Here is a 27,114-nt window from a genome sequence, read left to right on the forward strand (position 1 = left end):
GGAGGATCGCTTGTAGAGGGGAAATAGTGAAACAGGACGACCAGATAGGTTCTGTTGGAACTCGCGCTCATTGTTTTAAGACTCGGCTCAAATGTCACCTGGTTTTAGAAGTCTTCCGGTCTCCGCAGGCAGTCAGTGTCTGTTTCCTAAATCCACCACTTTCCCGTAGACAGATACCGCATTTATGCAAATCTCCTTCTCATAGACAGTGAGTTCCATGGGGGTCCCCTGGCAGCCTCCAGCCCTGTACCATGATAACTCTTCCGGAGAGGAAATGGGGTCTCGGGAGAGCCTTTGAAGCCTGTGTTGGTACGGGCTGTCCTTCCAGCTAACGGGGCTCTCTGGGGAATGTATGTTTGACTTTCTATTCCCGGGAATATAAGTTCAAATGTTTGTGGATATTTGAAGCTCGGATGAAAGCGTTCTTATTCATGCCCCTAGAATCTGTGAGGCCTTTTCTTTCTTTTTTTTTTAAACCAAGATCCCACAGCAAAACTTGGGTTACTTGGCTGAGGAAAAGAATGTAGAGTGAGGAGCCGGATTTCATCTTCAGCCCCAGGCGGGCGAACCAGTGGCGGAAGGGAAGGCAGAGCCCAGGGGTACCCATCCCGGACCTGGGGGGCAGGCCCCGCTGTGGTGGGAGGGAGAGTGGAGGGCCGGGCAGGCTGCAGCCGCGGATGGCTGCCCCCACTGCCCTGGTGTTACCGGGAGGAGGGAGTTTGCGACAGCAGCCAAGCCCACCCAGCTGCAGCCAGCTCGGGGCTCAGGGCAGGGGCGGGAGGTGACCACCGCGCCGCTGGCCGCCTCGCTCGGACATTCCGTTTCTGCCGCTGGAATGCGCGGACAAGGCTCCTTGTTGGCCTTGGGCTGGGTTCCCCGGGCCTGCCTGGCGCTCTAGGCCCCGGGGCAGGGCGGGACGGGGCGGAGCCCGAGGCCGCGGGATCTTTAAATCTGCGCCTCGCGTGGGCTCCAGGCCCCCGACGGACACAGCCAGGCCCGCGGAGCCCACCATGCTGCGCCCGGCCCCCGCGCGCCGCCTCCCGGGACTCCTCCTGCTGCTCTGGCCGCTGCTGCTGCTGCCGCCCCTCGCCGCCCCCGACCCCGTGGCCCGCCCGGGCTTCCGGAGGCTGGGGACCCAAGGTCCCGAGGGCAGCCCTGGACGCCGCCCCTCTTCTGTGGCTCCCGACGGCGCGCCCGCTTCCGGGGCCAGAGAGCCCGGCCGTGTCAGCGGTGCAGGTACAGGCGGGCGGCGGGAGGGACGCGTGAGCATCGAAGGAGGAGGAGAAGCTCGGGGCAGCCACCAAGAGCGCTACATCCCTGCCTCAGGCCGACCGTGGTGCGGGTGAAAGAGGCCCATCCCGGCCCCTCCCGGATGAATCCTGTAGGGGAAACTGAGGTCCAGAGAAGGGGAGGGAGATGCCCAGTATCACTCATGTGTCCAGGCTAGAATGTGGGTCTCCTGAAGCTCTCACTCCGGCAACCTCCCACTCCAGCAACCTCCCCTGTGATTTGGCCAGGAGCACAGGGCAGCTGGGGAGCGCAGGGGCTGCTGCCCAGCTCCGTCCCAATCCTGACCTCTCCATTCAGTGAGCAAACCCTTCCCGAGACTGCTGTTAGTTCTCACGGATTCCCTCTATCTCCATCCAATATCAGGGCGGGATCCTTCCTCCCCTCCCACAGCCCTCAGGCTGCCTCAGACTGGAAGGTAAAGGATGGGGGTGTGAGACCAGGAGGAGACCCGAGGAGCCGCAGGATACCCCAGGACCAAGACGTTCTGGGTCTTTGGCGAACAATTCTATTTCTCTTTTTGGTCAGCAATTGATTCTTGAAGCAGAGCAAAGCTCATAGTGCAGCGAAGCGGGCAGGTCGTTTGACACAGCTCCTGACAGCACATGAAGGGAAACTGAGGTGTATCAAGGTGAAGGGACTCTGTGATTCAGTGTCAGAGCCCACAATAAAATTCAGGGCTCCGAAATCCCAAGCAGGGTCTCTTTCTACCGCCCTAGCCTACCAACCTCTTAATATGCTTTACATAAGATTGTATCTTCATTTCCAAAAAGCCGAGCTTCAGTCTTGCTAAAGAGAGTCTGTGCCAGGCCATTTCTGGGTATGCAGTCTCGTCTGGCCAGCCGTGCTGCATGCCTCAGGCTGATTTGAATTGTCTATCCCCTACTGCATCTTTCTGGATAAGCTGAGAAGGAGCTCAAGGGACTTTTTCCTGACTCAAATACTCGGTCCCCGTATTTGAAGTGGCAGATTTGAAATGGCAAAAGCATTGCTGCTGAGGCAGGAGGTGCCGGGGTCCACAGGGTTAGATGCAGCTGGTGGCTGGTTGCTCCAGGCCGGGAATTGAGGGAAAGTCTTTCTTCTGGAAGTTAACCTTACTCTAGTCCTGACCCGCCTCCCTCTGGGATGGGACTGGAAGAGGAAGGAGAGATTCAGCACCAGGTGGCCATGTCCCCCTGAGCTGCACTAGTCTTTTATTACCTGGAGTTCAAAACTGATCATGAATGATAATCCCTTAATATATGCCAGATTCTGTCCTGGCGTCGTGGCTCATGCCTGTAATCCAAGCACTTTGGGAGGCCGAGGCGGGCGGATCACGAGGTCAGGAGATCCAGACCATCCTGGCTAACATCGTGAAACCCCATCTCTACTAAAAATACAAAAAATTAGCCGGGCGTCGTGGCTGGTGCCTGTAGTCCCAGCTACTGAGGAGGCTGAGGCAGGAGAATGGCATGAACCCGGGAGGCGGAGCTTGCAGTGAGCAGAGATCGGGCCACTGCACTCCAGCCTGGGGGAGAGAGGGAGACTCGGTCTCAGAAAAAAAAAAAAAAAAAGCCGGATTCCACCCTGTTCCAAATTCTCTCCTTTTAGCAACCAGAAATTGCTAAGCTTTGCTATGGATTTTTATTTCTAGCAGCACTATAAGGACTCGGTGGTATTGTGAGTATGGGAACATTTAGGAGATTCAGATTCTTTCTTTGTTGCTGGGAATCAAATTGTTGTTATTTAGTAAATGGGAGTGAGATTCAAAAACAACTAATGACTGATGCCGAGTGAGTACCAATCAGGAAGGAACCAGATGTTCACAGAATTTTCTGCCACACTGGTCAAGCCTCAGATATTAGTTTTCTATGGCCACTGTAACAAATTACCGTGAATTTAGTGGCCTAAAACAACACACATTTATTATCTGAGAGTTCTGTGGGTCAGAAGTCTGACACTGGTCTCACGGGGCTAAGATTAAGGTGTCAGCAGGGCTGCATTCCTTTCGGGAGTCTCTAGGGGAGATGCCATTTCCCTTCCCTTTCCAACACATGAAGGCTACTGAATTCCTTAGCTTATGGCTTTTTTCCTCCATCCTCAGAGCCAGCTAAAGCAGGGTTGAGGCCTTCTCACATTGAGTTACTCACATTTCTTTCCTCTGCTTTCTCTTCTACTTTATAATTACATTGACTCACTGAATAATCCAGGATAATCTCTTGTGTAGAGGTATTTAACTTAATCACACCTGCAAAGTCTGCCCTTTGCCATGTAAAAGTAACACGTTTCAGGAATTAGGACGTGGATGTCTTTGCGGGGGCATTATTCTGCATACCACACCCCGAATTAGAGGATTCGGTGTGAATAACCAAGTGGAGAAGGAAGGAATCATGCACGTTTAGTTATAAGAACATAGCCATGATATTCATAAGGACACCATCTGGATGTTGGTGGAAGCACTGTCAATTACAGAGTTCATATCTTCAGGTTGCCCCCACCCTTTCTTTTTCTAATTTTACAAAAATACTTTGACCCATCTCCAGGAAAGATTTTCAACATAATTCTTCTTCCTAGCTCTAGATCTATGGGACTTTCCAGGAATGAAGTAAAATTCTGGAGTTTTTTTTTTTTTTGTAATATTTGAAGAGATTTATTCTGAGACAAACATGAGTGACCACAGCCCTCAAGAGTCCTGAGAACATGTGCCCAAGGTGGTCAGGGTGCAGCTTGTTTTTATACAATTTAAGGAGGCATGAGACATCAATCAAATACATTTAAGAAATATAATGGTTTGGTCCTAAAAGGTGGGACAACTCAAAGCCGGTGGTGGGTGGGCGGGGGGGCTTCCGGGCTATAGGTAAATTTAAACATTTTTTGGTTGACAGTCGGTTGAGTTTGTCTAAAGACCTGGGATCCATAAAAAGGAAATGTTCAGGTTAAGATAAAAGACTGTAGAGACCAAGGTTTTTTTTGAAGTCTGATAGTGGCTAACCTTAGAGACAATAGATGACAAATATTTCCTATTCAGATCTTTATTATTATTATTTTACTTTAAGTTCTGGGATACATGTGCAGAATGTACATGTTTGTTACATAGTTATATATGTGCCCTGGTGGTTTGCTGCACCTATCAACCCATCATCTAGGTTTTAAGCCCCACATAGATTAGGTATTTGTCCTAATGCTCTCCCTCCTCTTGTCTCCCACCCCTGACTGGCCCTGGTGTGTGATGTTCCCCTCCCTATGTCCATGTGTTCTCCTTGTTCAACTCCCACTTATGAGTGAGAACATGTGGTATTTGTGACAGTCTGCTGAGAATGATGGCTTCCAGCTTCTATGTGCCTGCAAAGGACATGAACTCATTCTTTTTTATGGCTGCTGGAGTTTTTTTTTTTTTTAAGAAAGAATTTTAATTCCTTTTTTTTTTTTTTTTTTTTTTTTGCTTTTAGAGACAGGGTCTCATTCTGTCATCCAGGCTGGAGTGCAGTGGTACGATCGTGGCTCACTGCAGCCTTGACTCTCTAGCTTTAAGTGATCCTTCTGCCTCAGCCCCCTGAGAAGCTGGGACTACAGGTGCCTGCCACCATGCCTGGCTAATTTTTAAATTTTTTGTAGAGATGAGATCTCCCTATGTTGCCCAGACTGGTCTAGAACTCCTGAGCTCAAGTGATCCTTCTCCCTTGGCCTCTCAAAATGCTGGGATTACAGGCGCGAGCCACTGCGCCTGGGTTTAATTCCTTTTGACTTAACTAAATACATGACGTACAGCATATTTCAGGGCAGTGGCTCAAAGTCAACAAGCAGGATGTTTACTGAATACATGAGAGAATGCTGACTTTTGTGGAGGAAATGTTGCCTCAGAGAGAGGTAACTGGGATTCAGCAGCAAGCCCGCAGGGGCTTGGAGTCTGGAAACCTGGAGTCCAATCCATGCTCTACCACTTTCTAGTTCTCACAACTCCTTGAACCTCAGGTTTCTCACCTGTAAAATGAGTATAAAAACCACCTCTGCACCTCCAGTTTCACAGGGTTGATGTGTTGGTACCTTGTGATTCCTAAAGTGTTACTGAAAGGAAGATTTTATTTTTGTTAATTAAATACCTCCAAGCAGCAGGCTAAAAACAAGAAGATAATCTTCTGCTTTTAAAAGAAAACTAGACAGAGACATAAGGTAGGCTGTTCCAGGTAAGGTTTTTTCTTTTCTTTTTTTCCTATAAAGTGCTTAGTCTAGGCATTAATTTTGAATCTACCTTTTTTTCCTACTCACTAAGTAAATTACCTTCTTAGAGTAGCATCAACTTCTGCCTCCTTATTAGGAAAGGAAAGAGCCTTGAATGACACTTCATGCCCCAGGACCTCATTTCCATTGAGGGCTGCATGCGTGTAACGCCTGTATGCATGTGCATGTGTGTTGGGTGAGAAGGGGGAATGGCTTGAAAAAGAAGTTTAGGGCTGGGCACCGTGGCTCACACCTGTAATCCCAGCACTTTGGGAGGCCGAGGTGGGAGAATCACCTGAGGTCAGGAGTTCGAGCCAAGCCTGGCCAACATGGTGAAATCCCATCTCTACTAAAAATACAAAAATTAGCTGGGTGTGGTGGTGCACACCTGTAGTCCTAGCTACTCAGGAGGATGAGGCAGGAGAATTGCTTGAACCTGGGAGGCAGAGGTTGCAGTGAGCCGAGACTGCACCACTGCACTCCAGCCTGGGTGACGGAGCAAGACTCCGTCTCAAAAAAAAAAAGAGAAAAGAGAAAAAGAAGTTTAGTAATTGTTTTTTTTCTTTTTCTTTTTTTTTTTTTTTGAGACGGAGTCTTGCTCTCTTGCTCGGGCTGGAGTGCAGTGGCCAGATCTCAGCTCACTGCAAGCTCCGCCTCCCAGGTTTACGCCATTCTCCTGCCTCAGCCTCCTGAGTAGCTGGGACTACAGGCGCCCGCCACCTCGCCCAGCTAGTTTTTTGTATTTTTTTAGTAGAGACGGGGTTTCACCGTGTTAGCCAGGATGGTCTCGATCTCCTGACCTCGTGATCTGCCCGTCTCGGCCTCCCAAAGTGCTGGGATTACAGGCTTGAGCCACCGCGCCCGGCAGTAATTGGCTTTTTTCTTGTCTCGTCCTGACTTGTGGATTTGATTTTTGTATCGAGGACAGAGGGTGTGCAAACAGGGGTTGGTGGAAACAGGAAAGACTGGGAAAGAATAGATGAACACTAAAATGTACTGATGTACTGTGATACTATAGTATGTCAGGTACTTTTGTGTAGAAAAGAGATAAGTTCCTTGAAGGTGGGGAATCTGGCTTATTTGCTTTTGTAGCTCCAGGGCTTCGTACATGTAGGCCCTCAAAAAATGTTTCTGGTGAATGAATACATGAAAGAGAGATGACCAAGAGAGTTTGATGGGGCAGTAGGGTAGATACCAGATCACAATCCTTACTTCTTACGAGACATGCTCACAAAGATGGAAGTGCACTAAGTAGATACAAGCTTAAGTTGGTATCCTTCTACTTTTTTTTTTTGAGATGAAGTCTCGCTCTTGTCACCCAGGCTGCAGTGCAATGGCGTGATCTCAGCTCACTGCAACCTCCACCTCCCAGGTTCAAGCGATTCTCCTGCCTCAGTCTCTTGAGTAGCTGGGATTATAGGCGCATGCCACCATGCCCTGCTAATTTTTGTAGTTTTAATAGAGATGGGGTTTCACCATGTTGGCCAGGCTGGTCTTGAACTCCTGACCTCAGCTGATCCACCCAGCCTCCCAAAGTGCTGAGATTACAGGCGTGAGCCACCTCACCTGGGTCCCTCTTTCTACTTTTAATTAGGAAAGGAAAGAGCCTTGAGTGACAATTTTCAGGGCTTCAGTGGGCCCCCAAATTCACTAAACAGGAATGATGGCCAGATGGAGGGGGGATTCAGGGATACTCTGGAGCAGTTTTCACCCCCTTAGAAGTGGAGTAAAAGAGGGGGACCACCAGAAGAGCCCCCGAGTGCCTTGCCTCAGACTTCCATTGCCTGAGGCCTGGGCACAGTGGTTGGCAGTGAGGCTGTCCCTGAGGGCCCAAGGCCTTTTACATGGTTCAGGGACACATTATCCAATTGCTCCAGATAGCCAAGGTGCTTAAGAAACATCTGGAATCCTTTAATTCTCAGGAATCATGAGGGTCCTTGGGAGCAACACTTAGGCAGAGGGATGAGGTTCTAAGTGAAATTTCAGGGTTCAGCCAGCCTGCAGGTGAGGTATTTGGGGAAACTTCACACCTCTAGGTGAATTCTCACTAGGGAATTCTGAAGTCCTTGGTGCTTTCAACACCCCAATGGTCTTGGGGAAGGTTGCAGGCAGTGGCGATGTTGGGGTCAGGAGATGCTGCCTTGCCTGGCCTCCTGGAATCCCAGAGTTCTCTGGAAGTGAGGATTATCGCATTTCTAATTGTGGTCTGATCATTGCTTGGTCTTTTGCAGGTGTTTGTAAAAGCAGGCCCTTGGACCTGGTGTTTCTCATTGATAGTTCTCGTAGTGTACGGCCCCTGGAATTCACCAAAGTGAAAACTTTTGTCTCCCGGATAATTGACACTCTGAACATTGGGCCGGCTGACACGCGGGTGGCAGTGGTGAACTATGCTAGCACTGTGAAGATCGAGTTCCAACTCCAGGCCTACACAGATAAGCAGTCCCTGAAGCAGGCTGTGGGTCGAATCACACCCTTGTCAACAGGCACCATGTCAGGGCTGGCCATCCAGACAGCAATGGATGAAGTCTTCACAGTGGAGGCAGGGGCTCGAGGACCCTCTTCTAACATCCCTAAAGTGGCCATTATTGTGACAGATGGTAGGCCCCAGGACCAGGTGAACGAGGTGGCGGCTCGGGCCCGAGCATCTGGTATTGAGCTCTACGCTGTGGGCGTGGACCGGGCAGACATGGAGTCCCTCAAGATGATGGCCAGTGAGCCCCTAGAAGAGCATGTTTTCTACGTGGAGACTTATGGGGTCATTGAGAAACTTTCCTCTAGATTCCAGGAAACCTTCTGTGGTAAGTTGGTCAGTCTTTGCTTCCAACTAGAAAGGATGTTATGTTCAGACATTATGTACACAGAGAAAAAGAGTATTATTCTTTTTTTGTGTGTGTGGAAATTTAATGAAAAACTTAAATATATCCAGTGTATGTGTGTGTGTGTGTGCACACGCACACATGTGCGTGACCAAGCTAAACATACTCTATTGGTTTAGGAATATAGAGCTGCATTACATGGAATTGGTTTGCTCATAAAATCTTCATGTTTGCGTTAGAACTGTGAAGGTCTGCAAATATCCAGGATAAATGACCCTGCTGTTCTCTGTCAGGGTCAGGAAAAACAAAACTCAAGATGCCTCTCCTTGTCCCCTCTGCCCCACCACTACATTTTTTCCCCCTGATACATATTTTTTTTAGTTTTACCATCTCTAGATCTAACAGAACTCTGTTTGTTCTCCTGCAGAAGACAGGGAGCAGCGTCTGTCCTTGGGGGAGTCAGCAGGCCTCTATTCCAGTGTCACCGTCAGCCCGAGCGTGCATTGAGTGAATGCTCTGGTTTTCAGACTGGGCTCTTTATCTGATTACTCTTTGTTGAAGAACAGGATTCAGGGACAAGGCAGATTAGGGTTTCAGCTCACTTGAAAGAAAGCAAGGTGATCTTAAAAAATCATTCCCTTACTCTGCTACTCCTTCCATCCTTTAGGATGGAATTTGAGTAAGGACATGCTAATTTTATTGGAATTTTTAGCATGAACTGACCAAATTTAGGACTACAGATCCATTCAACACTGGAATTTATTTTTAGTCACTGATCAGAATTATGATCTGTGGGACTCATGCTTTATTTTTTTATTATCTGGAGATAATCTTTTGATGCCTCTTTATGAATATCCAAGCAGTTGTGGACAAATTTCCAGTTCAGGTGAATTTTTAAACATAGATACCTTTTTGCAATATAATTTATTCCACACTTATTTATTCAGCATATATTTATTGATCTCTGACGATACAAAGATAAAGGTAATCTCTCCCTACCATTAAGTAACATTTTGGGGATGGCGGTGAGACAAACAAATGAACCAATAATTAATTACAATTGTAAATTTCAAGGAGACTTTTAATCTAAGTTAATGTGAAACCCAGCCATCAATGGTTTGTCAAGAAAAGGGAGATGAAGTCTTGCTCTGGGGCAACGTTTGGCCTCATTGCAGTCAGACTTGGCTGGGATCCCCTTGTCTTTCCTGTCCCAGGACACTGGGCTTTCACAAGCCATCACTGGCTTTGGTGGCATCTACTTGGCATTCATTCGTTTCCAAAAAGAAAGTGGCTTTCTTTCTCCCAGGAAGTCACTCGTCCACTCCATGCTTGTGGGTGAGAGCTTTTCCATCAACATGTTGGTCTGTGGCAAAGTTGGATTTCAAAGCTAGCACCTGGGGTTGGGCTTCGAAGGCTATAAAGTAACAAGTGGTGAGTGGCAATCTTTTCCTTCTGGTACAAAAGACCTGCTTGTTCTGAGGGAAAAAATGTCCTCTCTATGGAAAAAAGACTGAGTGGCAGCTTGTTGTAGTCAACGGGTTGGAAAGATCATTCCATGAAAAGGCCCTTGTTGGAAAAATACTAGCCTTGTCCTGTTGCCAAGAGCAGTGGAGGCTGGGTTACCTGCCACAGGAGGGGCCTGCCTCCTCCAACAGTCCTCCTTGGTTTCTCAGAAATGACTAAATTCATTGATTCATCTTTCTTTTTTTTTTTTTTTTGAGACGGAGTCTCGCTCTGTCGCCCAGGCTGTAGTGCAGTGGCCGGATCTCAGCTCACTGCAAGCTCTGCCTCCCGGGTTTACACCATTCTCCTGCCTCAGCCTCCCGAGTAGCTGGGACTACAGGCGCCCGCCACCTCGCCCGGCTAATTTTTTATTTTTTTTATTTTTTAGTAGAGACGGGGTTTCACCGGGTTAGCCAGGATGGTCTCGATCTCCTGACCTCGTGATCCGCTGATTCATCTTTCAAAAGCACTAGGAAAAAAATATCCAGTGAGATATAAATGGCTCCAGGAGCAATAAGATGGAGATGTAGTTTAGCTAATGTAATCTCATTTTATTTTGTTCTTTTCTTTTAACCTGTTTGTATTAGCATATGAGTTCACTATGAATTTAGCGTATGGATGACTTCACCCACTTTACATATTCAGAAGACAGTTACCCAGACCATTTGTATGTTCAAAGATGTACCACTGCCCACCTGTGAGTTTATTCTAGGCTTAGACCCATACTTGTGTGAGAATTCTGTTTAGACATAGACTATAGAACCTTGGAAGTCAGATTCTGGCTGCAATGGGACAAGTAGCTTGCGTCACTTCAGGCTGTGCTTTATTGTTCTCCCATTTCTTGTGGTGGGGAAGCACAAATCTTTTTTTTTCATGGGGAGGTGGATAAGCCAAATAAAACATCCAATTGCCTGGCCTATGTGTTTGGCTTCAGCTCCAAACTCCAAATTCCCTTTCTCCCTTGAGAAAGTCTATATAGCAAGATGTGTGCTTTTAAATTAGTAACATTTCTAGTTTCAGAGGAGCATTTCTAATAAGCCAGAGGCAGAAAACAAATAACCTTTTTTTATAGTGAAGTAAAGATAGACTCAGAAAGGAGCCCGGAGAGCAATGTCTATTGACATGGAAGAAGGTATCTCAGATGTTTCCTAAGTGTCAGTGCTGACTGTTGTAAACTTCCTCTGCACAGCGTTGGACGCCTGTGTGCTTGGAACACACCAGTGCCAGCACGTCTGCATCAGTGATGGGGAAGGCAAGCACCACTGTGAGTGTAGCCAAGGATACACCTTGAATGCCGACAAGAAAACGTGTTCAGGTGAGACCTGTGTAGGGGGTCGGGACTGAATCAAATGCTTGGAAACCTATGCTCCAGGTTTTGGACTGGCCTTGTGCTGTGATTCTTTGACCCCTTTTTACCTAACTGCCTTTTGGCTGGTTTACTGTTGTTCATCAGCAGTTTTCCCTGAAAAGGAGCTTAGGGAGAAAAGTGAAATGATACATAAATCAGCTTATTTCCATACTTTTTAAGTTTTTAAATGAAACTGTAGGAGAAAAGGCTACTAAGAAAGAGGTCCGGGCTGAGTGCAGTAGCTCAGGCCTATAATTCCCGCATTTTGGGAGGTGGAGATGGTAGGATAGTTTGAGGCTAATTCGAGAGTAGCCTGGACAATATAGTGAGACCCCATCTCTACAAAAAATAATAATAAAAAAAAATAAGCCAGGTGTGGTGGTGCACACCTGTAGTCCTAGTTACTTGGGAGGCTGAGGGGGGAGGATTGTTTGAGACCAGGAGACCGAGGCTGCAATGAGCTATGATAATGCCTCTGCTGCACTGCCGCAGAGGAAGAACTTGTCTCACAGAAAACAAAAAACAAAAAACACACACAAAAAAAGGAAAAGAAAAGGGTCCAAGATTCTTAGTCCTTTTGAGGGTTTGAAATTTTTCCTGGATTTTATTTAATTACATACAAGCTACTCTCTTCCTCTCTATAGTCATAGATGCTCATGGAATCTAGAAGTAGCAAAAAAGTTAGAGGGGTCCTCACTGGTCTGGTACATAGATACGTACATGGAGTCAATGAGGAATGGGAATTAGATTTTTTTTTTTTTTTTTTTAATCCTAGAAAAAAGTTTTTGGGAGGAAGAAAGCTTAGAGATAATTTTATAGGTAATGAAATTGAGATGGACATAAGGGAAAAAACGTACCCATGCCATAGGATCTCTTAGTGAAAGAGCCAAGACCAGAGGGTTGGCTCCCAACTCCCAGCTGCCCCTCCCTTGTTTCGTTAGCTCTGTGTGTGTGTGTGTGTGTGTGGGTGTGTAAGTGGCGTGGCCCATAATTATTTATTTCTGCCATGCTCTGCATGCATTTACATTTGTCCCAATCATCTTTTGATAGCTCTTGATAAGTGTGCCCTTAACACCCACGGATGTGAGCACATCTGTGTGAACGACAGAAGTGGCTCTTATCATTGTGAGTGCTATGAAGGTTATACCTTGAATGAAGACAGGAAAACTTGTTCAGGTAAGTGAGGGAGGAGTCTTTACTATTGCTACTTAGCTATCTGCCTACCTACCCAGTGATGGAAGGGCAGGTCACATTGACTGGGAAGTTAGTGTGTTTTCCTCTCTTGCCACCTTAAGCTTTTCCCATTTTTAAGTTTTATCCAAAACATCAGAAATGGTAACATGTATGTATCTCGGCCCAAATATATAAATGTGTTGCTCATTTCCTTCTCTGTATCCAGCCCAAACAATCTTTCCCAAATGCTACAGACAATTTAGTAGGTTGAAATCACATAACAACCCACAAGGTACTTGTTGCCTACAAAGGGAAATACAGTAACTTTACAGTGGAGAAATTGGCAGACATCACCTTAACCAAGTGATCAAAGTTAACATCATCAGTGATGACACATAGTGACATCATGGATGACCTGACATGCTGGGCTCAATATTGTGGACACAACAGCACAACTGTAGTATTCTTGCTAAAAATTCAGGTCTCTTCATGAGACCTGATTAGACAAACCCAACCTGAGAGACATTCTCAGTTCACAAAATAGTTTTCCAGTACTTCTCAGAAGCATGAAAGTCATAAAAGACAAAGAAAGACTTAGGAAGATTGGAGAGGACAAAGGAGATGTGAAACTGAATGCAATGTGGAATCCTGGATTGGATCCTGGACCAGAAAAAGGACATTAATGGCAACATTTGAATAAAGTCTGTAGATTAGCAAATCATATTGTATCAATGTTAATTTCTGGCTTAATAATCATACTATGGTTATGTAAATTACTGTTTGGGGAAACAAGGTGAAGTACAGGAAATTTTTGCACTGTTTTTACAACTTTTTTTTCTTCTTGAGATGGAGTCACCCAGGCTGGAGTGCAGTGGCGCGATCTCGGCTTACTTCAAGCTCCACCTCCCGGGTTCATGCCATTCTCCTGCCTCAGCCTCCTGGGTAGCTGGGACTATAGGCGCCCGCCACCAGGCCTGGCTAATTTTTTTTTTTTTTGTATTTTTAGTAGAGATGGGGTTTCACTTTGTTAGCCAGGATGGTCTTGATCTCCTGACCTCGTGATCCGCCTGTCTTGGCCTCCCAAAGTGTTGGGATTACAGGTGTGAGCTACCGCGCCCAGCTGCAACTTTTTCATAAATCCGAAATTATCTCAGATGAAAAGTTTAAAAGTAAAAAATAGTTTAAAAATATATCAGTACAGAGGAAAGTGCACTGAATGAAAATTTGTCTTGAGTTTTTATGCTGCTCTGAATCAACTGGTCTCCCTTGTGCCCCTTTCCCTCATTTAAAAAACAGGAGAGGGTTGAACTACAATTTCTTCAAACTCTAATTCTGTGTTTTTCTGAATCTAGCGTAATTACCCACACAACTGTTGGTATCCTGCTGAGTTGGGATAAGTACAATAAGGCTAAAAGGAGTGCTTTAGAAAGTATGAGATACTTAGGTTATAAAAACTCAATACTGATGATTTTGAAAAGCAATTGTGGAAGGTCAGAGAATAATTATTGTATGTGCAGGATTTCACTTAACTCAGTTAACTTCTAGTTAGAAAAAAACAGTGCCAATGGCTTTGAATTGTTTCCAGTAAGTTTTCCTCATATGTTTCCAGCTGCAAATAAGGCTTCTATCCATGGGTAATAAAATACTCTTCCACCTTTTATTTCTTGTCTCCTGAATTTTTGTTTCACAGCTCAAGATAAATGTGCTTTGGGTACCCATGGGTGTCAGCACATTTGTGTGAATGACAGAACAGGGTCCTATCATTGTGAATGCTATGATGGCTACACTCTGAATGCAGATAAAAAAACATGTTCAGGTAAGATCCATTCAAACAATTCTTTCATTCTTGGGTCTTTTACAGTGAAACCAACTTGCAGCTAACCAGCAAAGAGGTTTTTAAAGGTAACTTAAGGAATCAAGGTTCAGACATTCGACCATACTTTTAGATGAAGGCACACATTGCTCAGAGGGTGGTGAGCTCACTGGAGCAAACACAGATTACTTCAGAAAATTACTGGGAAATAGGTAGGGAGTGGGGGATATGAGAAAAGCTAATTAAATGTAGGGTCCTTATCCAGGAAAATTTTATAGCTCTGTACACTGAAGACTTTTAAGCAAAGAGAAAACTTTAGTGGAAATCAACTGGACAGTAACTATTTGGTGTGATAGGATGAACTGATCTTTTTCCAGTTAAAACTTGGCCTGGAACTTTTCTGTAGTGTTAATCTTAAGGCTTGATGATTTTAGTAAAGAAGACTTTGTGAATGCCTGAATTAGACCCACACAGATCTTCCAGTAAGTTTGAGGCCGGTCACTCCTTGGCAGTTTCTAGACGATCAATCATCGGTGAAACTCAGCCTTATACATTGGCCAATGAACCCAGGCCAGTGCTGTTAATCCTCATTAAATTGATTTAAACTTACTGGCAGGACAGGGTGGCATTTATAAATGTAAAAACACTCCTGAGAGAAATTCCAAGCTCTCAAGGTGTTGTTTAGCTTTGGCATATTGAATGTGTTTTAGATTTGATGTTTATTTTCCTCTCCCTTGAGGAGATACAGACTTCATCAAGACAGACAAAGGGAAATGGCATGTCATCCAGTCCCATGGGTGAAACCAATAAAAAAATACTGGGCACCTACTTTGTTCCCAGTATGGCACTAAGTATTGTGAGCCTATAAAGAAGCGTAAGTTTCTGCCTGTGAGCAAGTGAAGCCTGGGTGAACAGACAGCCGGCTCCTTAGGAAAGCAGAGACCAAGCCAGGGAGAGGGACGGATGGAAACGAAGGGCTGTAGAGGCTGGGGAGGTGGGCATCTGCGAAGCGCTGGTGTTGGGCCTTGAAGGAGGGTGAAGGTTTCGATGGAGAGAAATGGAAAGTGGCACTGGCCAGGGACTGGCTTGAGCTAATTTGTTCAGGGCAGGACGACTAAGAAGGTTGGGGTAGAGAGAATTCACCTATGGCTGTACTTCTCGAACTAGTGACAAGCGTCCCAGTTGGTACTTTAAGCTGCCAGGAACATTGAAGACCTGGGAAAACAAACCAAAAACAAATTTCCATTTCAACTAACAGATAGTATGGAATACAGTGAAGCAATTTATTTTTAAGAAAAACATAAATCAAAGAAAATTTTCAGTGAAGGCAGACAACACTGCCAGATGCCAGTATCCCATATTCTTCAATGCCTACTGTAGGCCATGCAGGATTCTAGGCATTTTAGCTACACTAATGCCCCTTAATACTGACAGCAACTTTAAAAGGAAACTGATTAAGTAATCTGCCCATGGTTACTCCACTAGCAAGTAGCAGACCCAGGGTTCAAACCCAGGTACTTGCTCTAGTGGTTACATAGGCTCTTAACCACTAAGCCATACTGTCTTAGTGTACAAAGCACAGGAGAGTGAAGAGGGACAGAAGAGAAAGACATACTAGTGGGAAAGTTAGTTATACATATATATATATTTTTATTCTTCTCTTTTTTGAGACAGGGTCTCACTCTGTCACCCAGGCTAGAGTGTGGTGGTATGATCTTGGCTCACTACAGCCTCTACCTCCCAGGCTCAAGTGATTCTCCCACCTCAGCCTCCTGAGTAGCTAGGACTACAGGCGCATGCCACCACACCTGGCTAATTTTTGTATTTTTTGTAGAGATGGGGTTTTGACATTTTGTCCAAGCTTGTCTTGAATTCCTGAGCTCAAGCAATACACCTGCCTTGGCACCTGCCTTGTGCTGGGATTACAGGTGTGAGCCACTGTGCCTGGCCTATTTATATATTTTAAAGTAATAGTGAATACTGCTATGAAGCTGAGGAACATCCCATGGATCGGATCCCTTCTAATGGTCTGCTTTTCCCTTGCTAGTGGTAGGAAGGCTTGTAAATTAAACGTGGAGCCCCAGATCAGGGCCAGGGGCTGGAAGCATGTCCATTTGCTACCTGTAGAGTGGGTACTAAGCTGGAATGAGGTGAAAAAAATGAAACACCTGCTAGAAGGCATTTTGCTGAAAAAAAAATCTAAATTGTAGCACTGAAAGGGAATAGCCATATTAAGGTTGGAAAGGCACTTTATGTATAGATTATATACTGCCTCGCATTTCACACAAAGCTATTCTATAGGCATTAGTGAGCCACAAAAGCTTCTGCATGTGAAATGACATTTAAGAGGAAAGTTAGAGGGAAATAAACTGTTTTGGTTCCTGTGGCAAAGGAGGAACCTATGTCGTCTAGGAAGGCTTTCTGGGTTTTAAAGGAGAATTACTGTTTTATTTGTCCTAGGCCAGTCTGAACATGAGATGAGTATGGCACTTTGCTCTGCTCTCCACTCAAATTTGGGCAAACTGCATTTGTCCCTGAAATGTTATTTGTGATACATAGTACATACTTCACTCTCTAATCATATACATCATAATTATTACTAATACTGTATCATTTTCCCATCTGTGCTTGTGTGTGTGTGCATGTGTCTCCAGGTCAATGTTTTCTGTTCCACTTTGTAAGCTACGAAGGCAGGCACTTGGTCAATATAGTGCTTTTTTGTGCAGCATCAAACTTGGCTTCATGTACGACTAGGTCCCTCAAACATTATTTTTGGTGGTGGTGATGATGATCCATGAGTAGCTGGGGATGATGGAAGCATTAGTAGTCATCAGGAAAGGCTGGAGGTAAGTTCTGGAATACAGTCAAGACTCAGTGCCACCCAATGCTGTGGGTAGAAAAAAAGAAAAGGTACCCTTAGATATCTGCAAGAGATACAAAGGAAAGGAATGTGTGTGATGTGAGGCCAAAGGGATGAGAGGTATGGGAAGAGAAAACAGGCTTGCTCCTGCAGCATGGGGCCTGTTGCTGACTACTGACTACGACTGCATTCTCAGCACTTGCGGGGACCAAATGGAAACTTCTTCTCTCAGACATTTGTGTTTACTTTTCTATTTAATGTGTGAATATTTTTTTTCCTGCGCCACGTGCGGTCAGTCCGTGACAAGTGTGCTCTAGGCTCTCATGGTTGCCAGCACATTTGTGTGAGTGATGGGGCCGCATCGTACCATTGTGATTGTTATCCTGGCTACACCTTAAATGAGGACAAGAAAACATGCTCAGGTGAGGATCAGCCCTTTAAGCCCATTTCCTTCGGTAGGAAAATTTTTTCAGGAGCAAGCCTTTTTCTTTCTAAGACACAGCTGTGATTCTTTCTCCTTGTCAGAATTCTCCAGTGGCTCCCACTGGTCTACAGAATAAAACAGTGATACCCCTCCACCAGGCAGCCTACCCTCCATGAGCTGTTTCTGTCTTCTCTCTTTTTCACATTTTTCTTAATAATTAAACTTTCTGCCTAAATCTGGATTTTATTATGGTAAAATACACATAAAATTTACCATTTCAATTATTTTCAAGTGTATAGTTTGGTGGCATTAAGTACATTTACATTGTTGGGCAACAACCACCACTATCCATCTCCAGAAATTTTTTATCATCCTAAAATAAAACTCTGTACCAATGAAACAATAACTGCCCATCACCCGCTCCCCTCAGCCCATGGTAACTACTTCTCTCATCCTGGCTTTTAAAACTTTTCTACTACATTTGCCCCCAGATTCAGATTCTTCCTGCATCCTGGTCCAGCCACAGTGGGCTGTTTGATGGTCCAGGAGCATGCCCTGCACTCACTCGTTTCCACCCTCCCCTCAATGCTTTTGCTTGTCAGAAGGCAAGAACCACATTCTTGCCAACATCTGGTTTTGCTGAATTACATTTTTGCCAATCTAGTGGATGATTTTTCATTTCCTGGTTACTAATGAGGTGAGGCATCTTTTCCTGGGGAGTACTGCCATTTTAACAGTCTTTCATTCCATTAACATGGTATGTCTTTTATTTTAATTTAATTTAATTTTATTTTATTTTAGGTCTTCTTTAATTTCTTTCAAAATTGTTTTGTAGTTTTCAGTGTAGAAGTCTTGTACTTTTAAAAATATTCCTAACTATTTTATTCCTTCTGGTGCTATTGTAAGCACCATTTCTCCATTTCTCAACCTTCAATTTTGCTACAACCCAGGTTTGAGAAATGGAGTTTGAGATCCATTTCTCAACTTTCAATTTTTCTACAATCCAGGTTTACAATTTTCTGTGAAGTGTTTTAATTAGAATATCCTACTCAGCCCATGCCGTCCTAGAGCTTAGAGACTATCAGGCAAGACAGACACTGAACAAGTATTATAAGTACCCATCTTATGGATACAGGGATCATGGACAGGTAGTTGATATTCAATATATACTTCCTGGTTTATTGACTGATTAAGATGGGATTTGGACTGGCTGTCCCTAAAAGGTTCAATAGGATTTAGACAGGTGGATAGATGATAGATTATATTTAATGAATTTATGATCTCCCATCCCTGTGTTGGATCTTTGTAAAATGTTAGAGTAAAAATGTTGCAGCAAAGGACCATTTCCTGTCCTCAGGCAATGGAATAACTCCATTGGAAGATGATACACCAGTCCTCAGACCTGGGAAGTTACTCTTATTTCTATACATAACTTTAGGAGGAGCCCTGATACTGAATAGGAGTAGCTGCCTCACTGAATTACAGAAAGAAATAGGAATTACTTTTATCACCTCTTATATTTGGCTAAATGTCAATACAAACCTGAATTTTCAGTTCCAAAGTATTTATTGGTAAGAACTACGACTCTCACTTCAAACCATTCAATAGAATAACAGCCCTCTACAGGAAATCAGGACTTAACCAATTTTCATCTTTTGTTTGTTTGTTTTTTGAGACGGCATTCACTCTGTCCACCCAGATTGGAGTGCAGTGGTGCGACCTCAGCTCACTGCAACTTCTGCCTCCTGGGTTCAAGCGATTCTCCTGCCTCAGCCTCCAGAGTAGCTGGGATTACAGGCGTGTGCCACCATGCCCAGCTTATTTTTGTGTTTTTATTAGAGACGGGGTTTCACTATGTTGTCCAGGCTAGTCTCAAACTCCTGACCTCAAGCGATCCACCCACCTTAGCATCCCAAAGTGCTGGGATTTCAGGTGTGAGCCACCATGCCTGGCCCTAGTTTTTACCTTTGATACCTTTTGGCCATACAAATAGAGTACTATTGTCCTAGTTTTATTTTTATTTATTTATTTTTAAGAGACAGGGTCTTACTCTGTGACCCAGACTGGAGTGCCGTGGTGTGATCATGGCTCATTGCAGCCTTGAACTCCTGGGCTCAAGTGATCCTCTGCCTCAGCCTCTTGAGTAGCTGGGATTACGGTTTTGTGCCACTATGCCTGGCTATTTTACTTTTTTGTAGAGACAGGGCCTTGCTTTGTTGCCCAGGGTGGTCTTGAACTCCTTGCCTCAAGTGATCCTTCTGCCTCAGCCTCCAAAAGTGCTGGCATTATAGGAATAAGGCACTGCACCAGGCCCATTTTCCCTTCTTAATTACACAGTATCACATGAACACTGTCTTATCTCTATATCCCTGGCCTCCCCCTATACCAACCATGTTTTTCTAAATTTACTTTTTATCATGAATAATTTCTGGCAATCACAAAAGTACAGAGAATAAAATAATGAACCCTCATTTAAGAATCACTCAGCTTTGACAATTATAAACATTTTTCCCAATGTCTCCTAAGATGAATTTTTCTGTGATAAGTATTTTCTCATCTTTTTGTTTGTTCATACATCCCTTTAACTGTTGGAAAATGCACTTAGATAAGTCTTTAGTGGTGGAAACATTCAGTTGTGGATTTCCTGATTTGTTATGATTCCTATATAGCTATTCCTAGATAGTATATTTGTGTACTGTCGTTGTCTTCAGCCATTGAGGAAGCACGAAGACTCGTTTCTACTGAAGATGTTTGTGGATGTGAAGCTACACTGGCATTCCAGGAGAAGGTCAGCTCGTCTCTTCAAAGACTGAACACTAAACATATCCTTTCTGGATGTTTTTCTGGATGGTTTTCTGCTTCTGCCTGGAGCCAACCTAGGTATACAATTGAGCCAAACACTTTAAGACATTCCACAGGCAAGTGACTTATTTGTTAGGTTTTAGTATGAGCAGTAATAATACACAACTTAAAAAACATTAGAGTTCTTTTCTAATGGTTTAATAGACTGTTTCACCCATTCAATATTTACATGTAAAAGCTGCCTATTTTGTTCCCTGGTGCTTTTCCATAACTGTATATGCTCTTACATAACAGATGGAACATTTATGCTAATGATTCCTTAATATGGCTTTCTTAGTTCAGAATCTGTAAATGTACAAGGTAAGTCAGCTGATTAATGGGATGTGATATTTCAGATTACACAGTTGTATACTTTAACTAGCCAAGTGGTCAAAAAGCAGATTTTAGGCCGAGCGCGGTGGCTCAAGCCTGTAATCCCAGCACTTTGGGAGGCCGAGATGGGCGGATCACGAGGTCAGGAGATTGAGACCATCCTGGCTAACACAGTGAAACCCTGTCTCTACTAAAAAATACAAAAAACTAGCCGGGCGAGGTGGCGGGCGCCTGTAGTCCCAGCTACTCGGGAGGCTGAGGCAGGAGAATAGCGTAAAACCCGGGAGGCGGAGCTTGCAGTGAGCTGAGATCCGGTCACTGCACTCCAGCCTGGGTGACAGAGCGAGACTCCGTCTCAAAAAAAAAAAAAAAGCAGATTTTAAAATGTAACACGATACAATCTCAGAAACTTTCAAAATCAATTCTTTCTCCAAAGGAGTAACTCGGGAAGTTTCTCAGAACAGTTCAAGTTAACAACTCTGTTCCTATGTACCCTAGAGGAGTGGAATTCAGATTGTGGTAGGTACCATCTAGGCATATGCAGAGACTTTTAAGGGAGGTACAGATAATTGGAAAGAATCAATTTCCAAATCCTTCACTTGCTTAGGACACTACTTGGAATCAGTTGGCATTTTCTTTTCCCATCTCTCATTTCGTATCACCATTCTCCTAACTTTTCACACGAAAGGCATACTTCTCACTAAGGTGCATTTCTTAGAAGAGCAGAATCTTGAGAGAGCCAAACAAAGGGACAATCCAACTATCCCTTTAATCAAGACATCATAAACATTGTTTCCCCCATCCCTCACACTAAGATGCTGCTCCAATTAAATTTTATATGAACAAAAACATCTGAAGACCACTGCAGTGGTCTACTTTTATTGTGCTCTCTGAAAAACAGGATGTTTGACTTTTAAACTAAATTCAGCTTTTGGTGAGAAAGCAGTTTTGCTCTTTTCCCACTTATCATAGGACATTATCGTTTTATCTTGTGTTGCAGTGTTTGAAAGTGTGTTTATATTTTCTAATGTGTAAAAATAAATGGTGTTGGCCTTAACAACTTGCCACTTGATGGCATTTTGGAGAAGTTGCAAGTAAATGAATATGGACAAATACATCGTTAAATTGCTCCAATTTCTCACCTGGAAATGGGGACAGCTTGGTATACTTAATACTCATGCATTCTTTTGCACACCTGTTATTGCCAATGTTCTTGCTAATAATTTGCCATTACCTGTATTAATGCTTGAATATTACCTGATAAATTGTATGAAGATCTTCTGGAGAATCAGCATGATTTTTCCAAGGAAATAAATATGCAGATCCTTATTAAGAGCAAACTTTAGTGTCTCTAAGTTATGACTGTGAAATGATTGGTAGGAAATAGAATGAAAAGTTTAACATTTCCTTATCTACTAATTGAGCCATTTAATTCTAAATGTTTATATCAGACAACCATATTCATGATGGAAACTTTAGGTCTAGTTTCTTTTGATAGTATTTATAATATAAATCAATCTTATTACTGAGAGTGCAAATTGTACAAGGTATTTACACATACAACTTCATATAACTGAGATCAATGTAATTTTGAACTGTTTAACACTTTTTGTTTTTTGCTTATTTTGTTGCAGTATTATTGAAGATGTGATCAATAATAGATTGTAATACACATATCTAAAAATAATTAACACAGATCAAGTGAACATTACATTGCCATTTTTAATTCATTCTGGTCTTTGAAAGAAATGCACTACTAAAGAGCACTAGTTGTGAATTTAGGGTGTTAAACTTTTTACTAAGTACAAGAAATCCTAAATTGACTTTATTATTTTGCTTCAGGATCCAAGTGATAAAGTTATATATTTATAAAATTGCTATAAATCGACAAAATCTAATGTTATCTTTTTAATGTTAGTGATCTGCCTACCTCGGCCTCCCAAAGTGCTGGGATTACAGGCGTGAAAGTCTAACATATTTACTTATATATTAGATACATATAATTCTTTTGGCTTTGAAACTTGCAACTTTTAGAACAAAACAGTCCTTTAAATTTTGCACTGCTCAATTCTTTTATTGGTTTGTATTGTCTTTAATAAAAGTTATTACCTTTACATACTATCATGTCTGTTTCTTGATGACTCATCAATTTTGTCTATTAAACATATTTCTTTAAATTATACTGAATTAACAATTATTTTGATATTCAACAGTTTCTTATCAAAAGATAGAAGTTTGATACTCCTCCTATAGTTTAACCTCACACTTGAGGCTAAAAGTGTAAGTTCAGGTTCAAAAGAAAGGCTTTTATATAAAATTACCTAAATTTGGATAAAATAATGATGACCTTTACATTAATATAAGCTCCTGAAAAGCAAATATAACCTACAGATGTAAATATAAAATATAAACTTTAAGGAAGGAACAAAAACTAAATATACCAAGGAAATATATAAAACATGTTACTTTTCAAAAAATTTGAAAGGGTATGACACAGAGCTGCAGTAGTATTTTCCAGACTTGTTTGAGCCCCAAATCAGTAACACGTATTAATATACCACAGAGAAATGGTAGTATAGAAGGAATAAATGAGAGTTCATGTGCAAGAAGGGAAAAATATTTAAAAAGAGGTGAGTTTTCAAGTGTCACCATTAGTAACTAGCTTCAACTAATCATGTCTTGGCCAGTTTATTGGGAACTCCTGGGTTAGATAATACTTATTTGTCTCATGCGTCCGGTGTAGGGAGCCTATGGGCAGGGGCCAACGTATCTTAAACAGACACACAAACAATAGAAAACAAACGTATTATCTGAATGGGATTGGGTTAAGTTTGGAAATAATTCCTCAGGGAGACTGATTTGTGTTGGTTTGGCTAGGCACAACTGGCCTGTTAAGAGGGTAGGACCATCACGGAATACATAAAGTGGCTTGGGAAGCAGAGCCGGATGGAAGGTTGCCCCGCAGAAAGCATACTGCCTTACTTAAGGTGGGGGCTCCCTAGTGAAAACATTTAGGATTGAGGGAAGATGTGATTTTGGATGGAGTTTAGATTTGTTCGGAAAGGCACCGGAGACTATTGTCAATTCTGTAATAGATTGTGCTGGGTGAGACAAATCACCGGGGTCAAAGGATTGGAGGATTTTTGTTTTATTTTTGTCTGAGATGGGAAAAGACTCCAAGTGGAGAAATTAGCTACTGATGCATAAATTACATGCTAGATTATGGTAAAAGGGAAAACCAGAAATAAAAACATGGGTGAGACCAAATAATTTCATGAGATTGGTTCTACTTGGATTTCTGCCCTATGCCTTATATTTTGAGGCTTTGTAACTCTCAGGCATTCAAAAGACAAAGGAGAATGAAGAAAGAAATAAGGTAAGAAAAAGAAGAGAATATGTAACAGTCGACTCTAGACGAGAAAACACCAAACGCTCAAATATTGTAAAACGGGAGGCTATGCCCCAGTAGCAATTGTACGCTATTAATTACCCAATGTTTATACAAATTCCTTGAAAAGGATCCTCGGGGTTGCGGTAATAACTTAATTAAACTGTTAAAAAATGTCAAAACAAGCGGAATAAACAAAATCTTCTATTCCTAAATTGCTCTAGAGGTTGTCCAATCCCCAAAGACACAGAGAAGGGTTACGAGATCTCAGCACGCACATTTGCACTTTCATCTGGCCCGGGGCGCCAGCCTATCAAATACAGTAAAAGGTTTTTCCCTTTCAAGAATGTTGGAACTTTGGAACTTACAAAATACTAAATAATTTGCCCTCATTAGAACGGGCGCCTTTCCTCCTAAGTTTATAGTACTGCCACCTGAGGAGCGGCTCCACCGCGATCAACAGAGGTGTGGCGGGAGGGAGGGCGGCAGTGACCACGAGACAGGGCGCAGAGAGCGAGTGCACGGCTGGCAGGGACAGGTCGCGACCCAGCTCCTTGCGGAGAGCAAAAAGGCCGAGACGCCAGGAAACAGGACTATACAGCTACCGCCTCGCACCCGGCTCCCCCAACCCACCGACGTCCGCGCAGGCGCACTACGCCGGTGCCCGGTGCGAGGGCGTCACCGGAAATGCCCCGCGGCGCCCCGGATGCGACGGGGCAACATCGCGGTTGCCAGGGCGACGGGAGCTTTCCGCAGCTGCTGGTACTCCCCATTGGAAACGTAGAACCGTTACCGGTCGAGGGCCTTAGCAGCCGTCGTGACCCTCTAGGGAATCCCACGATGTTCTTCTACCTGACCAAGAAAGTGAGTTTCCTGGGGGGAGGCGTCCTCGTTTCCCCGCCATTCCCGCAGCCTGCGGCGATTCCCGCTGCCTTCCCGAGAAGCCAGGCTGCTTCACCCGGTCCTGATCGTGGCTTGGCCATTCCGCGGCCATCCTTCCCGCCGGGTCCAGCCTCCGACCTCCTCCTGCGGTTCCCAGAGCCCCAGACAGTCCTTGACCGAGCCCGCTGCCCTCTCGTAGCTCTCTCCCATTCCTGCCCCTGGCTAGGTCCTTTTGGGTGGCTCGAGGATAGGTCTCCACGTGCTACTCTATCTTTCCTCCTCCACTTGTTGCTGATCCACGTGATTTAAACTCTTTGGATCACCACGAGCCACTGGGCAAGAGAAAAGAAATAACAATAGGATAGCCTAAGTGTTGTGGGTAAAAAGGAAGAGGGACTGGTGGTATGGATTTATACCCGCTCCCCGCCCTCCCTTTAAAAAATCCATCCGGTGACTCTGGCGTTGGCTTCCTCCGCAGTCAGTATCCTTCTCTTTTTTGCACTTCTTTCCCTCTTTCCCAAAGGCTAGAGCCCGGGTCAGTTCAAGGGACCATGCCCATTTCACCACAGCTCGTTTTTTTTTCTGCAAGACCGTCCGTTTTTCTTCTTGGAAGACTTTCTTCAGCCGTCATCTCCTGCAGACTTATTTCCCACCTCCTTCGTGAAAAGTTGCTAGTGTGGCTATGGTTGCTTTTACAGATTTCCATTCCCAATAACGTGAAGCTGAAGTGTGTATCCTGGAACAAGGAACAAGGGTTCATAGCATGCGGTGGTGAAGATGGATTACTGAAAGTTTTGAAATTAGAGACGCAGACAGGTAAATGAATGCAAGCTCACATGTTTGAAATTGGTAGAAAATTGGCTAATGTTATTTGTTCATGCAATTTACTCATGGTATCTGTCAGTATGCAATTCTGATTATTTTAAGGGGAAAACCAACATTTTATGGTGTTTTTTCTGGAGTATGTTTGCAATAAAGTTCAGAGAATGTTGAATGTAAACATCAGATTGTTTTTGCTGAGTTATTAATGGAGAATGAAAAATAACGAAGAATGAAAATAAGTCACTGTGTTATGCTATATCTAATTATTGTACTGTATTATTAGGAGTCTAATACAAATCCTGTGAGTCAACATTTCAGTAAGAAAATCTGGCGGATTATTTACAGGCCTATCCTTTCTGCTATTATTAGATACATTAATGGTTATTGACCCAGTGTCCAAGAACAGAAAATGGGATATGTTTTACATTTCTATTAGTGGGTCTCTTGTTTTTGCAGCTTGATTTCTTTCTTTATCTAGTTGTCTGGAATCACAGCAAACAGCTTCCTACTTCTTTAGCCCCTCAGTGCTGCACTAGATTGAAGATCTAGATAAGGCAATTAGGGTTAAATCTCTGCTCTGCCACAAGACTACTGAATGACTTTCAACAAGTGGCTGAGGATCTTACTACTTTAGTTTACTCTTCCATAAAATGAAAATGTAGGGGATTAAACTGCATTACATTTTTGGATTCCTTACAACATAGCTTCTCAAACTGTATTAGGTATAAGAATCACTGGAAGAGATTGTTAAGATGGATTTCATGCTCTACCCCCACACAGTGGACCCAGGATGGGGCCTGAGAATTTCCAATTCTAGTGAAGCTGAGTTGCTGGTCCTGAGACCCCACTTTGAATAGCATTACCTTACAGCTTTGAATGTGGTATGAATAATTTAAATACTTATTGACGATTTTCCATATACTGGATGTTTAACCTTCACAATCTTATTTGACTTCACAATAATCTTGGGCAGTAGGTATTCTAGGTGAAAAAATTGAGGCTCTGAGCTGTTAATAATTGCCTTAGGTCACGCAGCCAGTAAGTGGCAGAGCAAGGATGTGAAACTAAGTTTGTCTCACATTCAAGTCCTTGTTTTTAACCACTACACAGAGGGCTAGTGGACAGCCTAAGAAGAGTACCAATTAAAGTTTGGCTTATGCTGTTTTATAGTTCAATCTGTCAGTGCTTTAGTTTTTTAAAACTGTGTTAAAAGAAAGTTTTTCTCCGAAAAACTTTATATATATAGATATATAAAGTTTAAAATATATATAAAGTTTATATATTATATATAGTTTAAAAATATGTAGTTTATATATACATTCTTATATATAAAAATATATAAGAATATATATATTTCTTAAATGTATCTATATGTATGTGTATGTGTATATATATGTGTCTGTATATATACATACTTTTGCTTACAA

At 43.4% G+C, this 27,114-nt stretch overlaps 2 protein-coding genes across 2 annotated transcripts in view; both read left to right on the top strand.

Moving 5' to 3' along the window:
• The first annotated feature begins 481 nt into the window (after positions 1-481).
• MATN3 (matrilin 3) lies at positions 482-22,775 on the top strand. The gene is made up of 8 exons (XM_033176481.1): positions 482-1,236; positions 7,716-8,282; positions 10,993-11,118; positions 12,202-12,327; positions 14,015-14,140; positions 17,294-17,419; positions 20,133-20,243; positions 21,664-22,775. Exons 1-8 carry the CDS (start codon positions 1,011-1,013, stop codon positions 21,717-21,719), a joined length of 1,464 nt encoding a protein of 487 aa, XP_033032372.1. The 5' UTR covers positions 482-1,010; the 3' UTR covers positions 21,720-22,775.
• Positions 22,776-24,655: 1,880 nt separating this feature from the next.
• The window catches only part of WDR35 (WD repeat domain 35), a 69,366-nt gene continuing 66,907 nt past the window's right edge, over positions 24,656-27,114 (top strand). Inside the window, exons 1-2 of the mRNA XM_033176748.1 lie at positions 24,656-24,847; positions 25,564-25,681. Coding sequence (XP_033032639.1) covers positions 24,671-24,847; positions 25,564-25,681 — 295 coding nt within the window. The 5' untranslated portion in view covers positions 24,656-24,670. The remainder of the gene's footprint in view (positions 24,848-25,563; positions 25,682-27,114) is intronic.

This window comes from Trachypithecus francoisi, unplaced genomic scaffold (assembly GCF_009764315.1).
Source record: "Trachypithecus francoisi isolate TF-2019V2 unplaced genomic scaffold, Tfra_2.0 Lachesis_group17, whole genome shotgun sequence".
In the NCBI taxonomy this organism is placed as follows: domain Eukaryota; kingdom Metazoa; phylum Chordata; class Mammalia; order Primates; family Cercopithecidae; genus Trachypithecus; species Trachypithecus francoisi.